The sequence below is a fragment of the Elephas maximus genome, chromosome 3 (genome assembly GCF_024166365.1).
Source record: "Elephas maximus indicus isolate mEleMax1 chromosome 3, mEleMax1 primary haplotype, whole genome shotgun sequence".
NCBI lineage: Eukaryota > Metazoa > Chordata > Mammalia > Proboscidea > Elephantidae > Elephas > Elephas maximus.
This window is the reverse complement of record NC_064821.1, coordinates 107,315,971-107,341,317: the sequence shown is the minus strand read 5'-3', so window position 1 is coordinate 107,341,317 and position 25,347 is coordinate 107,315,971. Positions and strand designations below refer to the sequence as shown.

At 38.3% G+C, this 25,347-nt stretch overlaps 1 protein-coding gene across 5 annotated transcripts in view; it reads right to left on the bottom strand.

Annotated features, from left to right (window-relative positions):
- Window positions 1-25,347, bottom strand: part of PATJ (PATJ crumbs cell polarity complex component) — a 417,617-nt gene that overhangs the window by 52,798 nt on the left and 339,472 nt on the right. For all 5 annotated transcript variants that reach the window (XM_049879429.1, XM_049879433.1, XM_049879432.1 and 2 more), the window contains exons 33-34: window positions 23,601-23,712; window positions 19,485-19,618 (exon numbers count right to left, since the gene is read on the bottom strand). In XM_049879429.1, the coding sequence (XP_049735386.1) occupies window positions 19,485-19,618; window positions 23,601-23,712 (246 nt within the window). The remainder of the gene's footprint in view (window positions 1-19,484; window positions 19,619-23,600; window positions 23,713-25,347) is intronic.

Genomic DNA, 25,347 nt, shown 5'->3' with positions numbered 1-25,347 from the left:
CTACAGAAAAATTCAAGCAACACCAGAGTGTGCTATACCACAAAAAGAGACTATCTCCCACCCCAGGCTCTCAGTCCCACTCCCCAGAGACAGCCATCATTAATAGTTTCCTAAGAACCCCTCTAGAAATTTTATATCTGTACATGCAAATATTTATATGTTTTGGTGAGACTGTTAAAAAATATTGTTTTTTCACACGTTTCCCTCTTCTCTCAAGTTGAGCAGGCAGTCAAGCTTTGAAATTGCTTGCCTTGGGGATTTTTGTGGAGCGAAAAACTAAAGCAACTGAAAGTTAATGCTTCTTTCTAATTTTTATAAAACTGAAGGACACTGAAAAAACTATGTTGAATGGATTATGCTAGGTGTTCTGAGGCTTGCTGGGAGAGGATAAGAGCTTTTGAGTGGAGACTAGCAACACATACTGTGGGTCCCAAAGAGGTGAAAATTTGAGCCCTATACTGCCCAACCTCCTCCATCCCCAAACCAACACACACACACACACACACACGCACACACACACGCACACACACAAACCAGTTCCTGTTAAGTGGATTCCGACCCATGGCAACCCCATGTGTTGCAGAGTAGAACTGCATTCCATAGGGTTTTCGAGGCTGTGACCTTTCAGAAGCAGATTGCCAGGTCTTTCTTCTGAGGTGCCCCTGGGTGGGTTCAAACTGTCAATCTTTTGGTTAGTAGTTAATTGCTTAGCCTTATGTGTCACTCAGGGACTCCTCTCTCTCCCTAACACCACCTTCATAAACACACAGGTTGCAACATTCTGCACGCAAGGGCAAAGAGGGCAAAGCCTATAGGGCAGACTCTAGGCATAGTGGATTTTAGCCTTGAAAGAGGTCCTGTGTCCCAAGCACTGGAGCCTGGAAGCAGGAGAATTTTACACTTGAAGAAACTGTGTAGGTTTGAGCAAGGATGGTCTTGATGATAGCCTGGGTGGACTGATGACAATGACCAAAGACCAAAGTCTGAGTGCTTTGGAACCCTAGGATTTAATGAACCACCGAAAGGGCTGGAGCTGAATTTCTTCTTAATCTAGAAGTATAGAGCCTCAGAGTTAGAACTGGGTTGCCACCAAGTAAATAAATGAACCATTTCTTTAAAAAATATATAACAAACAAGATTAAAAAACAAGACCAAACACATATACACTTTTACAACAAAACAACGAACGAAATTTACTTCCTTGGGGGGAAAACAAATTCCAAGGTAGAGAAGCAAACAAAATAGAGATCTATAACCAAATAACCCAGCTGGATTCCAAATACTTTTCAATATTAAATACTTTCATTTTATCACCACACAGTTCTGAAAACATTCTTTATTACGGCTTTGAGAGGCAGCCTCCAAGAGCCAGAAAAGGTTCCTTGATCCAGATAATTTACATTGCAGATTCTTACCAGCAATAGATTTTAGACCATTCTTTGTTTTAACTCTAACTTATGAAATTTCCAGGCCCAGGGAGTGCTTACACTGTTTCTCTGAACTGTTTCAGGGGAATGATTTTGAGGAAACTGGCTGGGTCAGTAGCTTGAAATGACCCCAACAACAGCACCCAGATCGCACCAAGGGTCATTTGTATTAAGGACGTGCAGGGAGCAATGAATACAGACTCCTGGTATCACTTGTATAATGCTGGTTTTCAAAATTTGGTCCCCAAACACCCATCTTTGCTGGATTGAGAGAATCACAGGTTGAACTCATGTTACACACGGTTTTTACAAAGCTAACTTTTCAGTATAAGCTCTTTTTATCTTGGAACATTACAAAAGTCAAATTGGAAATTTCCATGCATTCATTTTCAAAAGAAAGAAAAGACCCCATGGAGTTTTTATCCCATAAAAGTGGTCTGATTCCAAAACCCTGAGACACTTTCTGGGTGCTCAATGAGGTATCATACATAAAGGAAAAATACCACTAATAGTCTCAAATTCTGAATTTACTGCCAACGGTCCATTTTTGGTCCATGATTCTTTCTATATGAAAACCTCCCCATTTCTTCCTTTATTTTTGCTTGACTACTGCTGTAATTATCAGGGAAAATACAAGAAAACACAAGACATTCTGACCTATCACTAGAAAAGGATCCCATTTCTTACTGTGTGCCCTTGTGTATTAAAGGTGTGTATGAAGCTGTGGTTCTAGACAGCTGCATTAACTGCAGGTGATAGAGGTGAAGGATAAGGACTAACAGCTAAATCAGAAATGTGTGCTGGTGAACTGAAAAGAAAAATAAATTTCTTTTTTAAAACTTGTGAAGTTCCTAGAGTAGAAAGGAATAGTAAAAAAAAAAAAAAAAAAAAGATACTGGATTGGGATATTTTAGGCATCATTTGACAAAGCTAGATTAAAATGTTACTTCTGTTTTTTTTTTTTTTTTAAAAAAAACCTACGATGAGATGAAATCATGGGTCATTAATAAAAGATTCTTCATTTCATTAATGACCCACAATTTCAGGGAAGACTGGGAGCTGTGCAGTAGTTAAGAGCTCAGCTGCTAACCACAAGGTCAGCAGTTTGAATCCACCAGCTGCACCTTGGAAACCCTATGGGGCAGTTCTACTCTGTCCTGTAGGGTCACTAGGAGTCAGAATTGACTGACTGGCAACAGGTTTGGTTTGATTTGGTTAACCAAAGATTGGCCTTTATTATTTTAAAGAAAAAAATTGGAGGTGATTATGCACATGGTTATCTCCTCTTTGGATATCCCCTCCTATATTTTAATGTTCTTGAGCTATTTAAGAAAGCTGCTTATTGGCACACCCTTGAGTACCTTCTCCCCACCAGCCCCATTTTCTTATCTCTGCATATTTAAATAACACCCCTCCACCCAAGATTATCTCAGTGATTCCTGTCTACCAACACCAATACCTTCTTCCAAAACTCATCTATTCTAGTATGTGGTCTGTCAATCATTTTCCTGCAGGCAAGTTGCCATCCTACTCTGAGGAGAGGCTGTACAAGTAAATGATTATGAGCAAAGCCTCTGGACTCAGGCTTCCTTGGCCAAAATCATATCCCTGGTACTACTGACTGTAGGCTTTGGAAAGAGTTTTAACTTCCACAAGCCTTAGCTTCCTCATTTTTATATGATTTTAACAATATTATCTACATATAAGCTTTATATACAGCGCCAGCACATAGTAAGGGAGCAATAAATGACACTTTTAATAACACATCTGGGCTCATTTAACATCTATGTGCCACAGATGCTACACACTTCTCATTTATGCCATATAATTCTCATAACAGCTCAGCAAATTTAGTATTATCTGTCGCATTTATAAACAGAGGCTCAGGAAGGTTCAGACTTGACCAGGTCTTTGTAGCTTCTAGGTAGGAAAGATGGAATTCCAACTCAGGACTGCTTAGTAACAAAGTCTGTGCTCCCACAACTATAGTAAGCTTCTCATCTGTTTTGAATATTTTATTTTGCAGTTGTGCAAAACCTGATTTGAGATTTTCCATATGGCATCAATTTTGTTGAAATATTGTCTCTTCAGCTCCGCAGTAAACCCCAGGAGGGCATGAGCTGATCATTTTATAAGGGTGAGCAGAAAGAAGACTTGTGGTAGTGGAAACCAGGGCCTTTGGCTTAATGAGGTGAGGTGATGATCTATGGGTTTCACTTGCTTGTGTTGGTACATGATTAGGCATTCGCACTACTCAAAGCATGATGGGTAGGCCCTCACCACACCCCAACATGGGATCTCTAATTCAATTAGGTATTCTTGTCTCTTTCCTTCCCTTTTTCATCTTTTCAGTTCAATTTTTCTGTACTTATATTATTCATTGAATAGTTCTTTCTGCAGGAGAGGACATAAAATGATATTATAATGTTGTTGTTAGGTACCGTCAAGTCAGCTCCAACTCATAGTGACCCTATGTACAACAGAATGAAACACAGCCCGGTCCTGCACCATCCTCACAATCATTGTTATGCTTAAGCCCACTGCTGCAGCCACTGTGTCAGTCCATCTCATTGAGGGTCTTCCTCTTCTTTGCTGACCCTCTACTTTACCAAGCATGATGTCCTTCTCCAGGGACTGATCACTCCTGACAACATGTCCAAAATATGTGAGACATAGTCTCGCCATCTTTGCTTCTAAGGAGCATTCTGGTTGTACTTCTTCCAAGATAGGTATTATAACAGATACAGGCAATAAACTGACATTAAAGATACGAAGTGGTTCAGCCCAAGAACATAGATTAATTTGCTTAATTAATGACATAGAGACGAGGATAATTTGCAAATGACCAAGATTGATACACAATAATAATAATAATAAAAAAAAAATCCTCCTGTCAGCTATATGATTTTTTCACTTGGACAACAGAAATTTAAGTACAATGACCTGTTTACTTATTGCTGGAGACAAGACCAACATTGTACTTGTGGACACTCTAAGTCACTTGTTTGGGTTGTCAACTCTAGAGCCAGAGAAAAATTTGATCAGTGAGTTTGGGAATCTCTCAGACACTGGGTTTTCCCTAATCAGAACATGTCTGAAACACCTTTAACGAAGGAAAGCTCCTTTATTCCTCGATTACAGGGATTGTTAAAAACAAAGACTCTCAAGAAGTAGTTGGCTAACAAATTTGTCACGTAGTTTAATGTTAATGTCTCCATCCTTAAAATAATGAGTATTTATTTTCAAATATAGATAATATATAAACATGATACTGAACTCAAAATGGTATAAACTGAGAAGTAAGAATTCTTTGGTAACTGCCAGTCAGCAACCCAATTTCCCTCATGAAAAACAAATGGTATTAAATTTCTTATGTAATTCAGATGTGGAAAAGACAGTCTTTTTAAAGAATAGTGCTCGCAAAACTGGATGCCCAGCTGCAAAAAAATGAAAGAGGACCCATACCTCACACCGTATACAAAAACTAACTCAAAATGGATCAAAGGCCTAAATATAAAGCCAAAAACTATGAAGTTCATGGAGGAAAAAATAGGATCAACGCTAGAGGCCCTAATACACGGCGTTAACAGGATACAAATCATAACCGACAACACACAAGCTCCAGTGGATAAGCTAGATAACCAGGATCTTCTAAAAATTAAACGTTTTTGCTCATCAAAAGACTTCACCAAAAGAGTAAAAAGAGAACCTACATACTGGGAAAAAATCTTTGGCTATTACAAATCAGACAAAGGTCTAATCTCTAAAATTTACAAGAAAATCCAACACCTCTACAACAAAAAGACAAATAATCCAATTAAAAAATGGGCAAAGGAAATGAACAGACACTTCACCAAAGAAGACATTCAAGCAGCCAACAGATCCATGAGGAATTGCTCATGATCTCTAGCCATCAGAGAAATGCAAATCAAAACCACAATGAGATACCATCTCACCTTGGCATTACTGGAACGAATCAATAAAACAGAAAATAACAAATGTTGGAGAGGCTACGGGAAGATTGTAACTGTTATGCACTGCTGGTGGGAATGCAAAGTGATACAACCATTTTGGAAAATGATATGTTGCTTCCTTAGAAAGCTAGAAATAGAAATACCATATGATCCAGCAATCCCACTTCTAGGAATATATCCCAAAGAAATAAGAGTCATCACATGAATAGATATATGTACACCCATGTTCATTGCAGCATTGTTCACGATAACAAAAAGATGTCCATCAACAGATGAATGGATAAACAAACTGTGGTACATACCCACAATGGAGTATTAGGCAATGCTGAAGAACAATGATGAATCTGTGAAGCATCACATAACATGGATGCATCTGGAGGACATTATACTGAGTGAAATAAGTCAATCACAAAAGGACAAATATTGTATGAGACCACTACTGTAAAAACTTATGAAAAGGTTTACATACAAAAAGAAACAATCTTTGATGGTTATGACGGAGGGGAGGCATGGGGATGGAAAAACACTTAATAGACAATAGATATGCAGTAACTTTGGTGATGGGTAAGACAATGCACAATACTGGGGAAGCCAGCACAGCCTGTACAAGGCAGGCCCATGGTAGCTCCATAGATACATCCAAAACTCCCAAAGGGACCAAATTGCTGGGCTAGGGGCTGTGGGGACCATGGTCTCAGGGAACATTCAGCTCAATTGGCATAACAGAGTTTATAAAGAAAACGTTCTACATTCTACTTTGGTGAGTAGCGTCTAGGGTCTTAAAAGCCTGTGAGCAGCCATCTAGGATACTCCAATGGTCTCACCCCTTCCAGAGCAAGGAAGAATGAAGAAAACTAATGATACAAGGGGAAGATTAGTCCAAAGGACTAATGGATCACTTTATCACAGCCTCCACCAGACTGAGTCCAGTACAACTAGATGGTGCCCGGCTACCACCACTGAATGCTCTGACAGGGATCATAACAGAGGGTCCCGGACAGAGGTGGTGAAAAATGTAGAACAAAATTCTAACTCATAAAGAAAGGCCAAACTTACTGGCCTGACAGAGACTGGAGAAGCCCTGAGAGTATGGCCCCCAGATACCTTTTCGGCTCAGTAATGAGGCCACTCCTGAGGTTCACTCTTCAGCCAAAGATTGAACAGGCCAGTAGAGCAAAACAAGACTAAAGGGGCATACTTGCCTTGGGGCGGGGACTGGAAGGTAGGAGGGAACAGGAAAGCTGGTAAAAAGGAACCCAGGGTTGAGAAGGGAGAGCACTGACATGTCGTGGGCTTGTTAACCAATGTCATACAACAAAATGGGTACTAACTTTTTGATGTGAAACTAGTTTGTTCTGTAAACCTTCATCTAAAGTTCAATTAAAAAAAAAAAAATCTTACGTATTTTAGAGACATTCTATGTATCTGTATTTGAAAAGGGGGCAATGGTGGTTCAGTGGTAGAATTCTCGAACTCCATGCAGGAGACCCAGGTTTGATTCCCAGCCAATGCACCTCATGTGTAGCCACCAGCTGTCTGTCAATAGTGGCTTGTATGTTGCTAAGATGCTGAATAGGTTTCAGTGGAGCTTCCAGACCTAAGATGGACTAGGAAGGCCTGGTGATCTACTTCTGCAAATCGGCCAATGAAAACCCTAAAGATTGTAATATTATGATCTGCAACCAATCATGTGGATGGAGCAGGACAAGGCAGTGTTTTGTTTTGCTGTGCATGGGGTCACCATAAATCGAGGGCCAGTTTGACAGCAGCTAACAACAACAACATTTGAAAAGTACAAAAGGCTCCAAGTGCTTGATGGTCATACTCTCTTTTATCTGCTTTAAATGGCCTTCTACACCTCATTTGTTTTATGAAATTCTGTTAGGCCCAGCCAAGTGCCACCTTTTCTACAAAACCTTCTCTGACCCTCTCTCCTGATGAAGCCATAGCCAAGATACCTCACACTATTATAAAACTTACCACAATATCATGACTGCACGTATATGGATCTATGTTCTATGCCACCTCCCACCCTCATAGAACCCTTAAGGACAGGCACTGCTTCCAATTCCCCTTCGTATTCTGGTGCCAAGTGCAGAGTAGGCACTCAATAAACATTTGATAAGTGATCATCGAGAAATTAGTTAGAAATAGAAAAGGGAATCAAAATGACCCAAAAGTGGAGATGGGTGGAGTTAGTATGTCATAATCTTACCCTAACTCAACCAAGCTTCTGATGATAAAGTGTTAGTGACACACAACCAAAATATCCATCGCAAATGGCTGTTAAATCCATCTGATTGATGGATTTCCAGAGAATTTACATTAGCTTAGAGAGCAATTTAAAGGAGCCAAGTATGAGGAACTTAATTATCACTGAGCCCCACAAAAACCCCAGACTCTTCCAGGGGAATTTAAACTGAATTGCTGGAAAACAATTTCACAATGTGCAATGGTGTATCCATGGACAGAGTCAAAGTCATCAGACACTTCAGCCCATCAATCACCATTTTCTTGACTGTTCAAGCTGCCGACAAGTAGATAAAGAAACTCACAAACACACCAATCATTTAGCAAAGGACAATTTTATGATTGTCTCAATAGGCCCATAATACTTGAAGAAGCCATGTGTTAGAAAAATTAAAGAAGGTCTCCTGTGGATTGAAGGATATAAATAATCACCCTTTTATGGGTGAACTATTTTAATACATTGAGATCTTATATTTTACATTTCTAGCTATTTAGTAGGTTATTTTAACAAACATTTTAGGACAAAACATTGATAAAGAATTACATGGTAGATACTACATATTTTGAAGAACTTCGCTATACATGGCTTAATTTTACTGCCTGAAGGCATGTTTTACTTAATTTGGATCCCTCCAGAATTAAACTTGATCTTTGCCATACTCATAAAAGCTGCCTCACCACATTCTCCTCCCCGCAAAATCCTAGGGGACATTTTAATTACAAAAAAGTTTCACAATAGACTTCACGTTTATTTGGAAAATATATTTACCAATGATCCAAAAAGAGCATTATGTCCTATTTCCCTGCTTTAAGGGAAAAGTTCATCCTAAAAAGAAAGACTCAAGAGGATCAAAAGAAATATTAAAGATATTGTACATAAAATGGGCATTTTGTTTTTCACTGAAAGAAACCATGGTCAGATCTGCAGCCTTAGAGGGGTAATGCTACTTTTAAACACCATTTAATAGAGTTCTCCTCTATGGTTGTCTGTGGTCAAAAATCGTAAAACAGACATGTCTTCTGAACAGTACACCACTTTCTCACCAAGAAAGCCAAACCAATGGGGGGTAATAACACGGCAGGGGTAGAAAAATCTCAGGCCAACGCTGTGCAAATGAAAACTATATTCAACTCTACACTGAAAAACACATGTTTAAGTATTAAATTACCGATTTGTGATGTCTATTTCAGTTACAGAGTTTAGAAAGAAAATTTTGGGTTAAAACTATTGAGGTATATCGCTCTTTGAACAAAGGTATAGGGCCCAAGCTGGAGTTTTATAAATTAAGGCCTGAGTATCTTAGAACATGATTCTTTTCTATCCCAAATTATTTGCGACCAAATTCTTTATAAACCATGCTTCCCTATTATATTGCAATTAGGAAGTGATTTGAACAAAAAAAGGAAAATAGGGTATAGAAGAAAGGGCTCAGGATTGGGGCACAGAGGAGTTTAATTTTCTGACAGCTCTGCAGCTAACCAACTGGCTCACTTTGTACATGACAGTTAATATTATCAGTAAAGCCCAGAGCTGAACTACATGACTTCTAAAGTCATTCCAGCTCTAAAATTCTGGCCTTCTATTAGCCGAAATACCATGCAAGGTGAAAATGAGAAAGTCATTGTTTCATAAGTTGCTTAGGTCCTGCCCTGGACATAAGACCTCCTCCTAAATAGCACGCCAGAAGAATCCTAACTCCCACAGGCTGAGAGGTATCAGAAATAATTATGGGCTGGGGCGGGGGGTAAGGGGAGAGAGGCTGTGGGTGTCACTCTGTATTAGTCACCTTTTGCTGCAAAATAAATGGCTGTAAAGCTTGGTAGCTTAAAATAATGACAAACCATTTATTTGTTCATAATTCTGTGGGCTGGAAATATGGGTTGGGCTGAGCCAAGCAGTTATTCTGCTTTCACATGCTTTTGCAGTTGAACAAAACAAAACTGGGAAGCCTAATGTGGGAGGTGATAAAGGTAGAAATGCAGACAAATGCTGGTGGCACAGTGGTTAAAGCACTGGACTGCTAACCAAAAGGTTGGTGGTTTGAAACCACCCGTGGCTCTGAGGGAGAAAGATGTGGCAGTCCGCTTCCTTAGAGATTTACAGCCTTGGAAATCCTATGGGGTTGCTACGGGTCGGAATCGACACGATGGCGGCAAGTTTTTGTTTTTTTGAGGGGGAGGTTGGCTTTTATAATAGAGATGGCAGGACTCATGATGACAAATGGAGCTAGCTCTCCATTGTCCTTCCCATAGTGGGCCAGTGGACTAATTAACCCCAAAATGGGAAACTTAAAAGATGTGTTTTTCCTATGCTGTGACATGTGTTGTTATGCTTATATCGTAATACATTTTGTAGATCTATAATATTCAAGCCAATTATGAAGGTAAAATACAAAGATGATTCAAGATAAGCTGCAAAGTTGCCAACCTTCCCCACCTCCAGACTTCTCCCTTCTTTTGAAGTAAGGAGTATTTGGCATTACCACATTGGTTCGTGAGAAATAAAAGATTAAGAGGCTAATTATTTCAATATCTCCTAAGAGTATGCAGAACCTGAGGCAGAATGTAGTCAGTAAATACTGTATTTCCTTTATGCTAAGATGAATTTTTTCTCACTTTATTTTAACAATTTTATAGTTTGAATGAGTACCATAGTCAAGGGTACATTTAATGTACTGCTTTCCCACCATCTATCACAATAAAAGATTATTGCTCCAGAAGAAATACAGTATTTGTCAAACTGGGATAGTTTTGCTTGCAACTTCATTGGTTCAATAGATAATTGCTTCTGTTCAGAACACCTGAAGAGCTACAGCTGTACAAGGGAGGTCGGCAAATGTCAATGGAATTTATCATACTGGAAATCATAGTTTCTAAAAACTGAATATTTTATTCTGCTCACTAATAAATTAGAATTCACTACATAGACTTTCTAAGAATCTCAGAATATAGGCAGACTTCAGTCAATCCCCACAAAACTCTGCAGCAAAAGGAACAAAGAAATAGTCTTTATATCCTAATCTCAATTTATTCATCTATGCTAATATGCTTGGGATAGAGTAAGAAGATGCGTACCTATAAAAACTCTAAAAAAGGAAGAAAATGGATCATGATGTTCAGTATCTGTTATTTTTAAACAGTAAAATATTCTCAGGTAATAAACTATGTTGTTTAGTTGCCATTGAGTTGGCTCTGGCTCTTGGAGATCCTATGCCCAACAGATGAAACACTGTCCAGTTCTGTGCCATCTTCGTGATGGTTGTTGCTGCCACCGTGTATTCTGAGTGCCTTCCAACCTGGGGAGCTCATCGTCTAGCACCGTTTCAGGCAATATTCTGTTGTGACCCATAGGATTTTCACTGGCTAATTTTTGGAAGTAGATCACCAGGCCTTTCTTCCTGCTCTGTTTTAGTATGGAAGTTCTGCTGAGACTTGTCCACCATGCATGACCCTGCTGGTATTTGAAATACTGGTGGCACAGCTTCCAGCATCATAGCAACATGAAAGTCACCACAGTATGACAAACTGACAGATTACAGAATATTTTATATTTGAAAAAAAAAAAAAAAAGCATAAATGAGTGTTAAATCAGCAATCAATACAGTGAGTCTTTTAACATAAAAATACGGATTAATGATTACATAGTAAGAAATAATTTCTACCAATCAATCTCTCTGTTTCTTTGCCTGTCTCTGTGGGTTTTAATGTAATGTTTTATGTAGGTAATCCTAAAACTCAAACTCAGTGATTACACATTCTTGCACACTATTTACAGGTACCTAAAATGTGAAATGAAAACCACAGTAATAAAGCCTTTTTTTTTTAAATGTGAAATGAAAACCATAGTAATAAAGCAGCTACTATCACTTTTTTTTTTTTTATCACATAAGGATTGCTGTGAATATATAGACACTGAAAAGCCTTTTCTTCTCAAGCTCAAAGAAGAAACTGTTTTATATTTACTTAAAATGGAGTTCCCTTGCCAAGTCTGATTTAACGAAAAGTTAATATTCATCAATATGAATATAATTTTTCATACTGAAATATATATTTATTTTAAGGAAATGGGATAATATTTGCATTGTATTTTATAAGTCCCTATAGTTCCATCTGGTCCTTATTAAATTTAATCAGCTTGCATAATATTTTTGCTTACAGTCATATACTTTAAGATCAGAAATGCCCAAACCTGGAAACTCAGAGGTACTATTCGTTAACATTCTTTCAGTGTGATTCATAGACTTTTTGCAAACTCTGCTTTGATTTTAAAATAAAACTAAGGTAATAAGATGTTTTGTGTAAAAATATATGACTTAAGCAATAACGATAAAAGGAGCTTGGCTTTGGGGGATTACATGCCAAAGCAAACCAAACTCCTCATGAAATAGACTGGGCAAAGTTCATTTGAAGGGGACTAGCAAAATAAAACACTTAATCAAATGTAAATAGCTTTCTATTCTGCTTACTTAAAAAAAAAAAAAAAATCCAGTGGGTTAAATTGCTAGAATCCAACGTTTAAGTTGTGAAAAGCAGTAATCGCTAACCAATAGCATGCAACATGGAGAGGGGTTAAATGGGGTCACTTCAGGAGCTGTTATGTAGTGCAGCTAAAGGACAGGTATTCTTCACTTCAATTTCTAGATGGATGAATTCCACCACGCAGTATTCCCAATGGGAGAGTCCTTCTACCTTAGCAACTCTTGCTAATATAACTGCCATATTCTCTACTAACTTCGAGTCGATTCCAACTCATAGCAACCCTATGGGATAGAGTAGAACTGCTCCATAGGGTTTCCAAGGCTGTAATTCTTTAGAGAAGCAGGCTGCCACATCTTTCTCCCACAGAGCTGCTGCTGGGTTTGAACTGCCAACCTTTCAGTTAATAGCCCAGCACATAAGCACTGCACCACCAGGTCTCCTTAACTGCCTTATTAAACTTCTCTTTAATAAGAATGAATTAAATTGGTACTGAATCCGGTGGTGAAAAAAATGCAGATTTGAAACTTGGTGAGAAATGACAAGATTCCGAATCTGACATTCCCAGGCTTTTTTTTTTTTTTTTAGCTATTAAAAATACCTAAATTTTACAATCTACCCTGGATCTCCATGGACCTCATTTACAATAGGATCAACCAAGAATATAAAGACAAAACCAGTGTTCTAGCCTAATTATGTTCCCCCTGCAAAAAGACAAGTTTATCTCCAGGCCCAGAAGAGCAATACAAGTATAGCAACTTGGGCTTATACTTATAAACTTCCTTTCCCAAAGGTGATAACAACTACTAGCCTCCATAAAACAAATAAACACGACAATAATTAGGCCTTATCTCTAACAACAACAAAAAAGACCAAAAAACTTAAGTCTTTGGAATTTTAAGAAACTTGAGAGACGAGAAAGTATTAAGAGTGAGCACGTGAACTTTCTTAAAACAATGATCATTTTGAAAAAAGAGTTGTACATTTTCCTCCCTGATAAAAAAAAAAAAAAGCCTAGTGATAATAATATCCTTGTAGAGTGGCTACCCGGCCTTTGCCTAAACTTCTCTTGTGGTGGGATTACACATTATCCCCAAACAGTTCATTCTGTTCAGCTGATGTTTAGAGAGTTCTTGGTTATACTGCTGTGAAATCTGTCTTTCAGTTGAGTCCTGTGGGAGTACCTGAATGATTCCCACCCTTCTTCCACAAAAAGAGAACCCTAGATGCTACAGAAAGTCATCATGCTCCCTTCTAGTCTTGCCTTTCCAGTCTGTTCAATTATTCTTGAAATGAGGTGGTTTCAACTGTATTCTTTTCAACCATATATTCATGACCATAAGTGAACAGGATACTCTGGCAACAATTAAAAGTGATCAGAGAAGCACTTGTACAGAGCTAACAGCATGTATGAAAGCCTTGGAGCAGGTGGGGATGAGACTCCATTAATGAAAGTGAGTGAAGCCAGTACAGCTGGAGAAGTGCAATGAAGGGAGCATATTTTTAAGTGACTAAATATGTGCAAGGCACTATTAATGACTAAAGATACAAAATAACAGATCTGTGTTCAAGGAGCTCAGGATCTGGTGGGTAAGATGGAAAAATCCCTTTTATAGATGAAGACTGATGACACAGTAGCAACACTAGAAAAAGGGCCCAAATGGTGTGGCTGTGGAGTCAGATGGCCTGTTTAAACCTCAACTGGACCAACTGTTAGTATTATGTCCTTAGAAAAGCAGATCAACTTATCTGTGTCTCAGTTTTCTCATCTGTAAAATACTACCACATCTCCTATAGGCTTGTGAGGATTAAATGAGATGATACATACTAATTACATATTAAGAATAGTGCCTGAGTTATGTTCTACATTTCAGTTCAGTGAGTAGTGTCTGTCTGGGGTCTTAAAAGCTTGTGAATGGCCATCTAAGATACAACTATTGTTCTTTATTTGTCCAAAGCAAAAGAGAAACGAGGAAACCAAAGACTCAAAGAAAAAACTAGTCTATAGAACTAATAGTTCACAGAAACCGCAGCCGCATCTACCCTGAGACCAGAAGAACTAGATGGTGCCTGGCTACCACTGTTAACCATTCTAATCAGGGCCACAATAGATGGACCTTGATAGAATGGGAGAAAAATGTGGAACATAACCTCAAATTCCTTAAAAAAAAAGAATCAAACCTACTGGAGTGGTTGAGACTAGAGTACTCCCCAAGACTACTGCCCTGAGGTACTCTTCAAGGCTTGAACTAAAACTAACCCCTGAGGTCACCTTGTAGCTAAATAATAAATTGGCTCAAAAAATACTAAATATCACCCTTAAGTACTGTGCTACTTTTAAAACATCACCTATATGAGACCAATTACTTTAAAACAAAGATGATATTGTAAGGGGGCAGGGAAACTAGATGAATAGAAACAGAACAACCAGAACAGATGACAACATTCATGCATTGTAAAGAATGTAACCAGTGTCACTGAACTACTTGTACAGAAACTGTTGAATGGGAACCTAAACTCCTATGTAAACCTTCACCAAAAACACAATAGAATATTATTTAAAAAAATTAAGTTTTGTGCAGCAATTAATATCACAAAAGAATCTTTAATTTGCATGTGAAAATGTCCACAGTGTATTTTTAAATGAACAAATAAATTAGTACTTACGAGCAAAAAAAAAACCCAGGATAAACTCGATTTTGTATCCTCAGCACTAAGTAAAAGGCAGCCTTTGAGCAAAGAGATGCAACCTGTCACAGAAGAGTCACATCTACCAAAGGGAGCCCTAGAGGAGATCATCATAAGATTAAAACAACAGATGCAGAAGTGTGTCCTTTAGGATTGGGTCCAGGTGTGGTTATAAACATTCCCAAGACACTCACACTCATCATTATCTTGGTATTTTAAAAGGTCTGTTTAGACGACCTGCTGCGAATACAATGCGATGCTAAGTGAGACTTCCCTCTGTAATCTCAGAAACCATCTGTCTTGACTGGAGAGAAACTATTTATAGCAGAAAGGACTGATGTGGTGTCAAGACCAGGTCCCAGAGGCTTAACTCCTCTAAAAAAGGAGTGAAAATATCTATTGGACACACAACAAAGGGGACATGGAAACTCTAATTGGGAAAGTTGAAGCAGATGTTTAAGAAGGGTCACCAGGGCTCAGAATGTATTTTTCTCCACCAGAGCTCAAGTAAGATGCACCACCTAATCCAATGTGCAGAGCAAGTGCAGAGGTCCTTTTGATAGTGGGTCTTGATACTTTCCACCATTTCCTTTAATATGCTCTCAACTTTGTTTGCTAACTTCCTGCTGGCTGGATGCAGACCCAAGACCTGACTGGATAATGTGGCCTAGCATGTCAATTACACTGCATGTTCCAAGCCAAAATTTGGAGGAAAAAACCCAGGAAGAAAGATCTTCATTGTGGTAAGCAAGGGCTTTATTTGTTAAGGCACTTTCCGCCCCCTGCTGTTCAGCCTCACTCCGAAGACTTGTGAGTCTAACGTATGGCTTTTGATGAGGTACCCGAGGTTAGAAAATGAAAGCTGTGTCCCATCTCTCATTTTTAAGTGGTGCTTATCCTTCCAAGGACAATGGAATTTATGGTCTCCAAAGGCAGAACTATATATTATGACCCTCTCAAGGTGCTCTTAAAGAATTTTTTTGGAATGCCTCGTGGCAGCAGGAGAAGCAGAGAACAATGCTTATTAGCAAAAGGCTCCACATCCAGTGTGCAGGGCACAGGGTGCAGGGGTGAGCAGCACAGTGGAAGCCCTCAAGCTCACAGTCAGCAGCATAAGCAAATGGAATAGCCAAGACTGAAGGGCAGCATGGGTGTATCTTGCTCAGGTATTCTAATCAACAAAGCAAAATCATTAACAACAACAAGAAAAACCAGCTAACAAACAAACTCCTTCATCTCTGTCAGGCATGCTGATTAAAACCCTTCTGCCTTCCTATGGGACATTTGTTCTGTCTTGGTTTATTTTAAGCAATGCAACCAACCCAAACCAAACCTACTGTCATCAAGTTGATTCCAACTCATAGTGACCCTGTAGGACAGAGTAGAGCTGCCCCATAGGGTTTCCAAGGCTGTAAATCTTTATGGAAGCAGACTGCCACATTTTTCTTCTGTGGAGCAGCTGGTGAGCTTGAACTGCTGATCTTTTGGTTAGTAGCAGAGCACTTTACCACTGTGCCACCAGGGCTCTTAAGCAATGCAAAGAGACCTATATTTACAAGGCACCACCCGACTGTACTGTGGTGGCTTGTGTGTTGCTATGATGCTAGAAGATATGACACCAGTATTTCAGATGCCAGCAGGGTCACCCACAGGGGACAGGTTTCAGTAGAGCTTCAGTACTAAAACAGATTAGGAAGAAAGGCCTACTTCCAATATTGTCCAACTTGCTTGCTTTGGACAGGTCATCAACAGGGATCAATCACTACAGGAAGATGTCATATTTGGTGAAGTAGAGGGCCAACAAAGGTATGAAAGACCCTCAGTGAGATGGACTTGCACAATAGCCACAACAATGGACTTGAACATGTGGGCAATTATGAGGATGAGGAAAGACCAGGCAACATTTCATTCTGCTGTACTTAAGGTTGTCATGAGTCAGAGTCAACTTGATAGCAGCTAACAACAACAACAACAAATTTATAAAAAAATAAATCAGAGCATTACTTTTTCCATGTGAAAGAATTCACTACAGCATTTTCTTAAAAAGTAATTTCCCAGGCTCACTTAAAAGATACCTTTATTTATAAAAGTTTAATTTATTTAATATTTGAGAACACCTTTTTGGGTAAATGAGGAAACGGACCTTGGAAGGGAGACATACCCAACATTCACAGTCAATCGTAGTTTCTGAATACAACCTCAGTGACCTTTGCAGGACAATGATATGTATATAACTTTCTACTGTTTATAAAGCCTCTGATCCTCACCACAACCCAGTGAGTCAGTATTAAAGTCTATTTTGCACATGTGGAAATTAAGGCTTGGAGAAAATACATGTCATGTGTAATTGCTTAGTATGTTCTAGGCCCAAAGCTCACACCATACCCAGGTCATCTCTTTGATCCTCCTAATAACACTATAAGGTATTACTATTCCCATGGATAGATCAAGAAATAGGCTCTGAGAGGTTAAGGAACTTGCCCCAGCTAATAGATGGTAGAGATGAAATATCACTGAGAGCTGAAAGAGAGGATTGGTTAAACATGAGCTCTGAGGTCAGCCCAGGAGATATCAAGGAGGCTAAAGAAGCCAAGAAAAGACTTTCTTGGTGAAGAGGGGACTTGGAGGGGTACAGAATCTTGACTGAGGTGGGGGTGGGGAGGGGACAGGAAGAGAGGAATTTGAGGAGAGGAGCAGAGTGCAGAGGCTGGAATACATTCTGGGGTTTCCGGGAACAGTGGTCTGGTTTGGATCTGTGTTGGGGTGTGTTACCTTCTACATATAGTAGGAGATAGCAGGATGGCTGGCAGGCTGGTCAAAGTGTTTCTATGAGCCTCTGAAAGGCCAGATAATATAGAACAACAAACAACCCATTGCTGTCAAGTCGATTCTGACTCATAGTGACCCCATAGAAGGCATTATTAAAAACACTACATAAAAAATAAAGCTTAGACCAAATCACTTGACGGAAACCCTGTAATGAAGAATTTGCTTAGTGACAAAAGCTGAATAGATAGCATCCGAAGCCAGACAACGAGAAATGTAGGCAAGTTCTGGGGTCTTAAGGAGATAAAAACCCAAGAGCGGGGCTAACAGCCAAAACTGGTTGCTGAGTCCAGTTAACTCCAGATGTTCCCAGTTCCATCTAAGCTGATAAAAACATCATAGTGTACGTAGAAAGCCACACACAGCGGTCCCAGCAAAGGGAAAATAATTTAGGAAATAAATTATTCAGAATTCCAGAGAAAAGCTTTAACCATACTTTAATCAAATTGAAGCAGATAAAATTCTTCAATAAATATACACCAGGCTCCGAGCATATTTAGGTTCAGGTGGTCCACTAGTAAGGCAAACACGTGAGTTCTCTAGATTAAGCAGGATGCTAGGAGGGAGAAGGGCCATGGCCAGGAAACACGTAAAAGGCATTAAGACCCAGGTTTCTGTAGCATACACTGTTCTTATACTTTAGGGGACTGTTTATTATAGAAAAATAGAATCGAATCTGCCCACCCCACAACAGTTCTAAGACGGAAACATTATATACCTGCCAAAACTAGGGAAAAAAAAAAAAACTTCTATTTTATCTGTAAGTCTGGTATATGCAATTTACTGCCTTACTAAATAAAATGGGCAAAAGAAATATCAAAATATTCATTTAAAAACATATTTATTAAGAAGGGTGTATCTGGAGAGAGGCACTGGTAGGGGGAAAATGGGGTTAGGGCATAAGAGTAAAAAGGACATTTTTTATTTTATACTTTTGTGAATCAGTTTAAGGAGCGCTGGTGGCACAGTGGTTAAGAGGTTGGCTGCTAACTGAAAAGTCAGAGATTCACACCTGCCAGCTGCTCTGTGGGAGAAAGATGTAGCAGTCTGCTTCTGTAAGGATTACAGCTGTGGAAACCCTATGGGGCAGTTCTACTCTATCCTATAGGGTCATTCTGAGTTGGAATCAACTCGACGGCCAAGGGTTTGGTTTTTGGTTTGGTTTCAGTTTAATTTTGTATAATGTTTAAGTATTACCTATTCAAACATACATAAAACAGTTAGGGACTTGATTATTTTGAGTAAGTCAAAACCCAGCAAAAGTTCTACATTTTACTGGCACCACTGACTAGTGATAAACAAAAGGTACTTATACCGTAATGAAAGTTCATTCGTCCAGGCAAAAACTAACATTGTAGACTACTTAAAAAAAAAGAGTACATACGAACACAGTAAAAATAAAACAAAAGCCTAAACTGTTGGGCTGGAAAAATTAATGCATGCTTTTATCTAGCATTTCATTCAATAATAATGAATGTGGTGATAATAACAACAGATGATAATTATTGAACATTTAGTATGTACCAGGCACTGTTTTAAATCCTGTTGTAAGATATCTAAATGCTGCTATTATGTTGTTGGTCCAAAAAAGCACTTATTAAAAACAAAATGAAACAAACAAAAAAACACCTAAAAAAACCCACAAATATCCTACATGGAGAAAATTCTGGTGAAAATTAAACATCTGGGATAAATACTTGAAAGCTGGCTGGAATATGGATGCACACATATTTATCATTATGTTTTTTACTATGAAAAAGCCAAGTGTTCTATAGATGCGACACAGGGCCATAACGAGGCTCAACAACTGATTCAGTGGATATATTCATTTCTAGAGCCTTACCAGGGGTGTGTCTTTTCCTCCCACGATGCTGAGACCAAGGCCTGAGCGTCCCTTGGATATTTCTATAATCATTTCCTGGCCAGGGACAATGGGGCACGTTGCAGGGTCCACTGACAGAAGATCCTGGCAATCACCTGGAAAAGGAATAAACATAGAATGACTGGCAAAGATGCATGTCGAGGACATGCAGCTCAGCTTGCACACTTCATTATAGGGGAGGGTTTCCAGGTATTACCATTTCACTCTTTTTCTGCCAAGCACCATGATGGCAAAAGCTGGGTCATGACTGCCCTGTCACCAGGGATGAAACATGACATTCCTAAAAAATTTGATATTAAAACAGTAACTATCCCCTAACCTCCCACCCCAAACTTCTATAAATTTTAAACTTAGAACTTTTTAAATCTCAAAATACACCATGAAAATTGGCATGGGAAAATTTAAGATAATTAAATTATTTGGTATATACAGGTATATGATATAATGAGAATAAAAATTGGTATAACAACAGATTCTGAGTTATAAAATACTAATTAAGAAATGTTTAAATACTTTCAATTACAACACATCATATACATTGAGATGTATAAAGGATTTAATCAATAAAGTAAAATATACCAAAATAACTATCACCTAAAAATTATCCACAAATGTATTTTATACATAGTAAAAAATAATATAAACAGAACCCTCAAGAATTAATTGCTGTGTCCATAAGTGAAAAACTTGTTAAAAGAGTTACTATTATTTTATAAAGGTTTCTTTTTCTAGTCATTGTTTTAGACTGGGTTTTTCAAAATTATTAGAGAAAAAAATGCTTACTGACTAAGAAAAGATGATTAATAACACCCATTTACCCAGCATAAATTTCTGTTGTTGCTGGGTACTGTCGAGTTGACTCCGACTCATAGCCAAGCCATATGACAGAGCAGAACTGCCCCAGAGGGTTTTCTTGGCTGTAATCTTTACAGAAGCAGATCACCAGGTCTTTCTCCTTCGGAGCCGTTTGCTGGGTTTGAACTACCAACCTTTTAGTTAGCAGCAGAGCACTTAACAGCTGCATAAATCCTACATATGTGCATTTTCCCGATGACTGAAACCAACCCACTGGAAAACCAAAACGTTGAAGATGTTAAGCAATTTCAAGGAAATCTTGTACACAGAATAGCTTTCAGAGATAATAAGGCTGATTATTATGAATATTGATTTTTATATTGTGACATAATTCAGTGAAGGGCTAATAATTGAAGGTTCCGGCTGCTGGTCAGCTGCAGCAGATGCACAGGGCCATGATCAGATTTCACAATGCTCCTTAAACCTGTGTAAAAGCAGCCGTCAGAAGACTATGAAACCATGGGCTGAGAATGGTTCTTGTATTTTAAAAAGGTTAGAAAAACAAGACAAACAAAACTAAGAATAATATTTTGTGACATGTAAAAATTATACAAAAATTCAAATTTCAGTGTCCATAAATAAAACTGTACTGGAACACAGACACACTCATTCATCTACGTCTAGTCTACGGCTGCTTCCACAGAACTGGACACAGACTATATGGGCTGCAATCCTGAAATATTTATTATCTTGTTTGCCAGTAAAAGGAAATAGGCTCTAGGAACCCTGTGAGGGGTTCTGTTCTGACTAAGCAATAATCATGAACGTTATGACAAAAACATACAGGTTTTGGAGTGTTGAGAGTGTGGATTTGGGTCCTCATTAGAAAATTAATAGGTGGGTGAAACTGGGACTTATTCCTCATTGAAAAAATGCATGTAACCACTATTCACTAGGCTGTTAGAAGGATTAAACAAACTATGTGTATGATGTGCCCAGCCCAGCGTCTGGCATACTATAGTCTTTCACGGAATTTATTAGTCTAATGGATTCCTAGCTAAGAGTAAATAACTTAGTGACACAAAAATTAGTAATAACAAAAAGTGCAATATTAGAAGTAGAATATTACATTGTAAACCTAGTTTGTGTTGTAGAATACTTATCTCTCACTACACATTTCCTATTAATTTCCAGTAAAAACAATATGTAATAGTGGCACAATTTCATGGATGCTTTAAAAAGTTTACGGTATATATACCTTTTTGTAAATGACCAGTATTGTCTTTTGAGTGACAAAAGGGAGAAAACCAATTCTGGAGATGGCATTTTCTTCCCTCCTCCACTTTTGTCTCACCCTAGTCAGCCCTTAGTCTTTATACTTATTTCTTTCATAGAATCCAGTCCAAAGCATGACTCATACCAAGCTCCCAATAAATGTTTGGTAATGGATGACTGAATGAATAAAAGTTCCACAGATTAAATTGTAGGATGACTAATTTATGTTATTTAGGTATTTGTTTTATTATTAGCTGCCGTCAAGTTAACTTTGACTTACAGAGACCCCAAGTGGCAGAATAGAACTGCACTATAGGGCTTTCTAGGTTGTAATCTTCATGGGAGCAGACTACCAGATCTTTCTCCCACAGAGCTGCTCTGTGAGTTCGAACCTCCAACCTTTTCATTAGCAGTCAAGTGCTTAATCATCGTGCCACCAGGACTCCCTATGTAGGTATAAATATGTGATACATATTGTCAAAACTCAATTGGTCTTGTAGAACAAAAGTTCATTAAAAAGACCTGACTTACTGGACTGATAAAGACTATATGAACCCCCAAGACTACTGCCCTAAGGTACCCTTTTAGCCTGGAACTAAAGCCACTCCTGGAGGTTACCTTTCAGCCAAATAATAGACTGGCCTATGAAATAAACAATAATACCCATGAGGAATGTGCTCCTTTAAATATTCAACTATAGGAGACAAAACAGTCAATATTTGTTCAAAAGCGAAGATGAGAAGGCAAGGAGGCACAGGGAAGCTAGATGGATGGGGCAGTGGGGTAGAAATGGTGGGAGTGCTGACACATTGTGGGGATTGTAACCAAAGCCATGGAACAATTTGTGTATGAATTGTTGAATGGGAGTCTAATTTACTGTGTAAACTTTCACCTAAAACACACAAAAATATTCAAAAACAAACAACAACAACAAAACTCAACTGATCTACATCAGGGGTCAGCAAACTTTTTCAGTAATAAGACCAGGTAGTAAATACAGTCTCTGTAGCAACTATTTAACTCTGCTATTACAGTGGGAAAGCAGCTATAGACAATACATAAACAAATAACTGTTTCAATAAAACTTTATTTATGAATACTGAAATTTCAATTTCATATGGTTTTCTGAAATATTCATCTTTAGATTTTTTTTTTCAATCTTTAAAAAATGTGAAAATTATGTTCAGCCATCAGACTATATAAAAACAGATGATGGGTCATATCTGGCCTATGGGTCATAGTTTGCTGAACCACATTCATCAAGTATTTCAGTAAAAATTAAATGCTTTAAAATAGTCTCTGCTTGGTAAACTTTTTATGAGTTAATATTTACAGAAAAATATATGTAAGGCAGACTCCATAAAGGTTTCAATCTTGCTAAATTAATGCAGCATTATGTTTTGTCATTGGTACCTATAGTGTTTTAAATAGCCCATTTGTTGCTGACTTGTATTGCATAAAAGCAAGGTAAAATGCCCATTATTCATTCTGAAGTTCTATTTTCAACCCCAAACAGCATAATTCAAGCCAGGAATTCTAAGACAAAAAGTGAATACTGATTTCTTTAAGCACTGAAAAGTAGAAGTCTTCTAATAGCTTACATCAACATATACAAGGCTAAAAAACTTGGTTCAATTTTATTTTTAAGGGATATTACTCTGGAACTAAACAATTTGAGAGATTATGGGAGACTAATTTGTAGGCCTCAGATTTGAATAGCATTTACTGAGGGCCTGCTCTGTTCTAGCGCTTTTCTATTCAATAAGCCACAAGCAAGAAGCATTATTCCAATCACAGTGAGAAGAAAAATCATGTCAGAGGTGAAGTGACCTGCCCGAGTCCCAAAGGTAACGAGGAGGAGCAGGGACGCAAAGCCAGGCCTTCTGACTCCCAGTCCAGTGCTCTTTCAGTACATCAAAACCTCTTCCTCCTATTTGATTTGATTTTAGCCATAAGCATGAATTGGTTTGATGAGCCAATTCTGCTTCTAGAGAGAAAGTATCATACCATAGCCTGTAGGGTCTGTTGCGTGGTATAATGGAGTTGGTGATAATGGTATCTCTTGTGAACTGAAGGAGACTTTTGTAGAATATTTTTGCTGTTTCATCTGGCTGGCAGTCTAAAACAGGAAGAAAAATTGGGTTAATTTCAAGGAGAAGAAAGATAACAAGAGAAGAACACTTTAAAACTAGTATATTGTTAATCAAAACAATGACACCCTCTAATATTGCCTTTTGAGATTACAGGGTGAGGGAGTGGGACAAGGAAGTTTGGATGATTTTTGCCCCATTCCTCATGCTTCTCCATTTAACTTTACGTCTAAAAATGCTTTGGTGAAGAATGGACCAAGGAAGGAAGAAAGGAAAAAAGCTGAAGCCACTCTGTGGTCTGTATATAAAGCTGGGGCATGAAGCAAAAAACAGACAGACAGAAGTTACAATTTCTACTTATTCACATACCTATATTGTATCCCTTGAAAAACAATCTAGGCTACAGATGTTCTATGCATACAATACTGTCCATGTCTTTTGGGCACTTCACAAAAGTCAAATATGCATTAGGTGGGTTAATTGAGCAACCTGCAGTGCAGGAAAGGAAAACAATAAACATCTACTGAAAGCCTACTAAATGCCAGGTACATCAATGACCTTTAATTCATCTAAAAGAACTGTACCTTATTCACACTTATTTCCTAGTGCCTGGAACATAGCAGGCCTTCAATAAATGTTTGATGAATGAATAAGTGAATGAGTGAATATAGAAGAGCAAAAATGGAAGAAACGGGAAATGAAATCTGCAATTCAGTGAAGGTATAGGGACCTATGCCATTGTGAGTTTTGGTAAAATTAACTTGAAATTCTGAAGTTTTGCTGACATACCTTGATGAATATTAGTTTAAAATAAAATATGAAAAAACAAAAAGGTCCATGCTTGCTTATCAGGCAGTGAAGAACATAGGTAGTGACCTGACCTGCCTCCTGGATCTGTGGTTAACCAGGGAACTCATCCCCAGCTGGAAGATTCCGGTGGAGGCAGTGAAGCACCAGGCTGTCCCTGGAGTCTAGAAATAGGACGAAGGTAACTGCTCCAGAACCATAACACCCCAAGAAATGGAAGACTGTGCCTCAATACAAGGAATTGTGCAGTATGAAGCAGCTAAAACAAATTACCCAGTCCAAATTTGTATTGTGCTTTTTAGTTTTCAAAACACTTACCCACCCATGAATTTATCCAATTATGAGAACAACCCTGAGAGTTAGACAATCTTAGTCTTTTATTGGTAAAGATAACAAGACACAAATGTGAAGTGACACATCCAAAATCACACAGCTAATTAGAGAGACAGGTAGAACTGAAAGTCAGTAGCTTGAAGTGTTTCTCAGACAGTTGCTGGTCAGTGATCATATGGGTGTTCATCTTTGTCTGCAGTTTCTCTGCCACCATCATTTAACATGAACTATATGCTCACTTAACAATACCGATCCCAGTATATATTTATCACACGATAGACATAATGGCACTGAATTCTACATGTGAAAAATGTTGAAGCGGGAAAATTTTGTTGCATATATAACATAAAAAAATTTTAAAAATTACATATTTATCATTGATTTTAAAAAGAAGGAGGTGGAAAAAAAAGACAAATAAAAAGTTGCTACCAGAAAACTGAACACTGGAATAACCTAGATAATTGATTACTCTAAGGATCCTAGTTCCCAACTTCCTTGAAGCTGGTGTGTCCAGAGACTAAGTT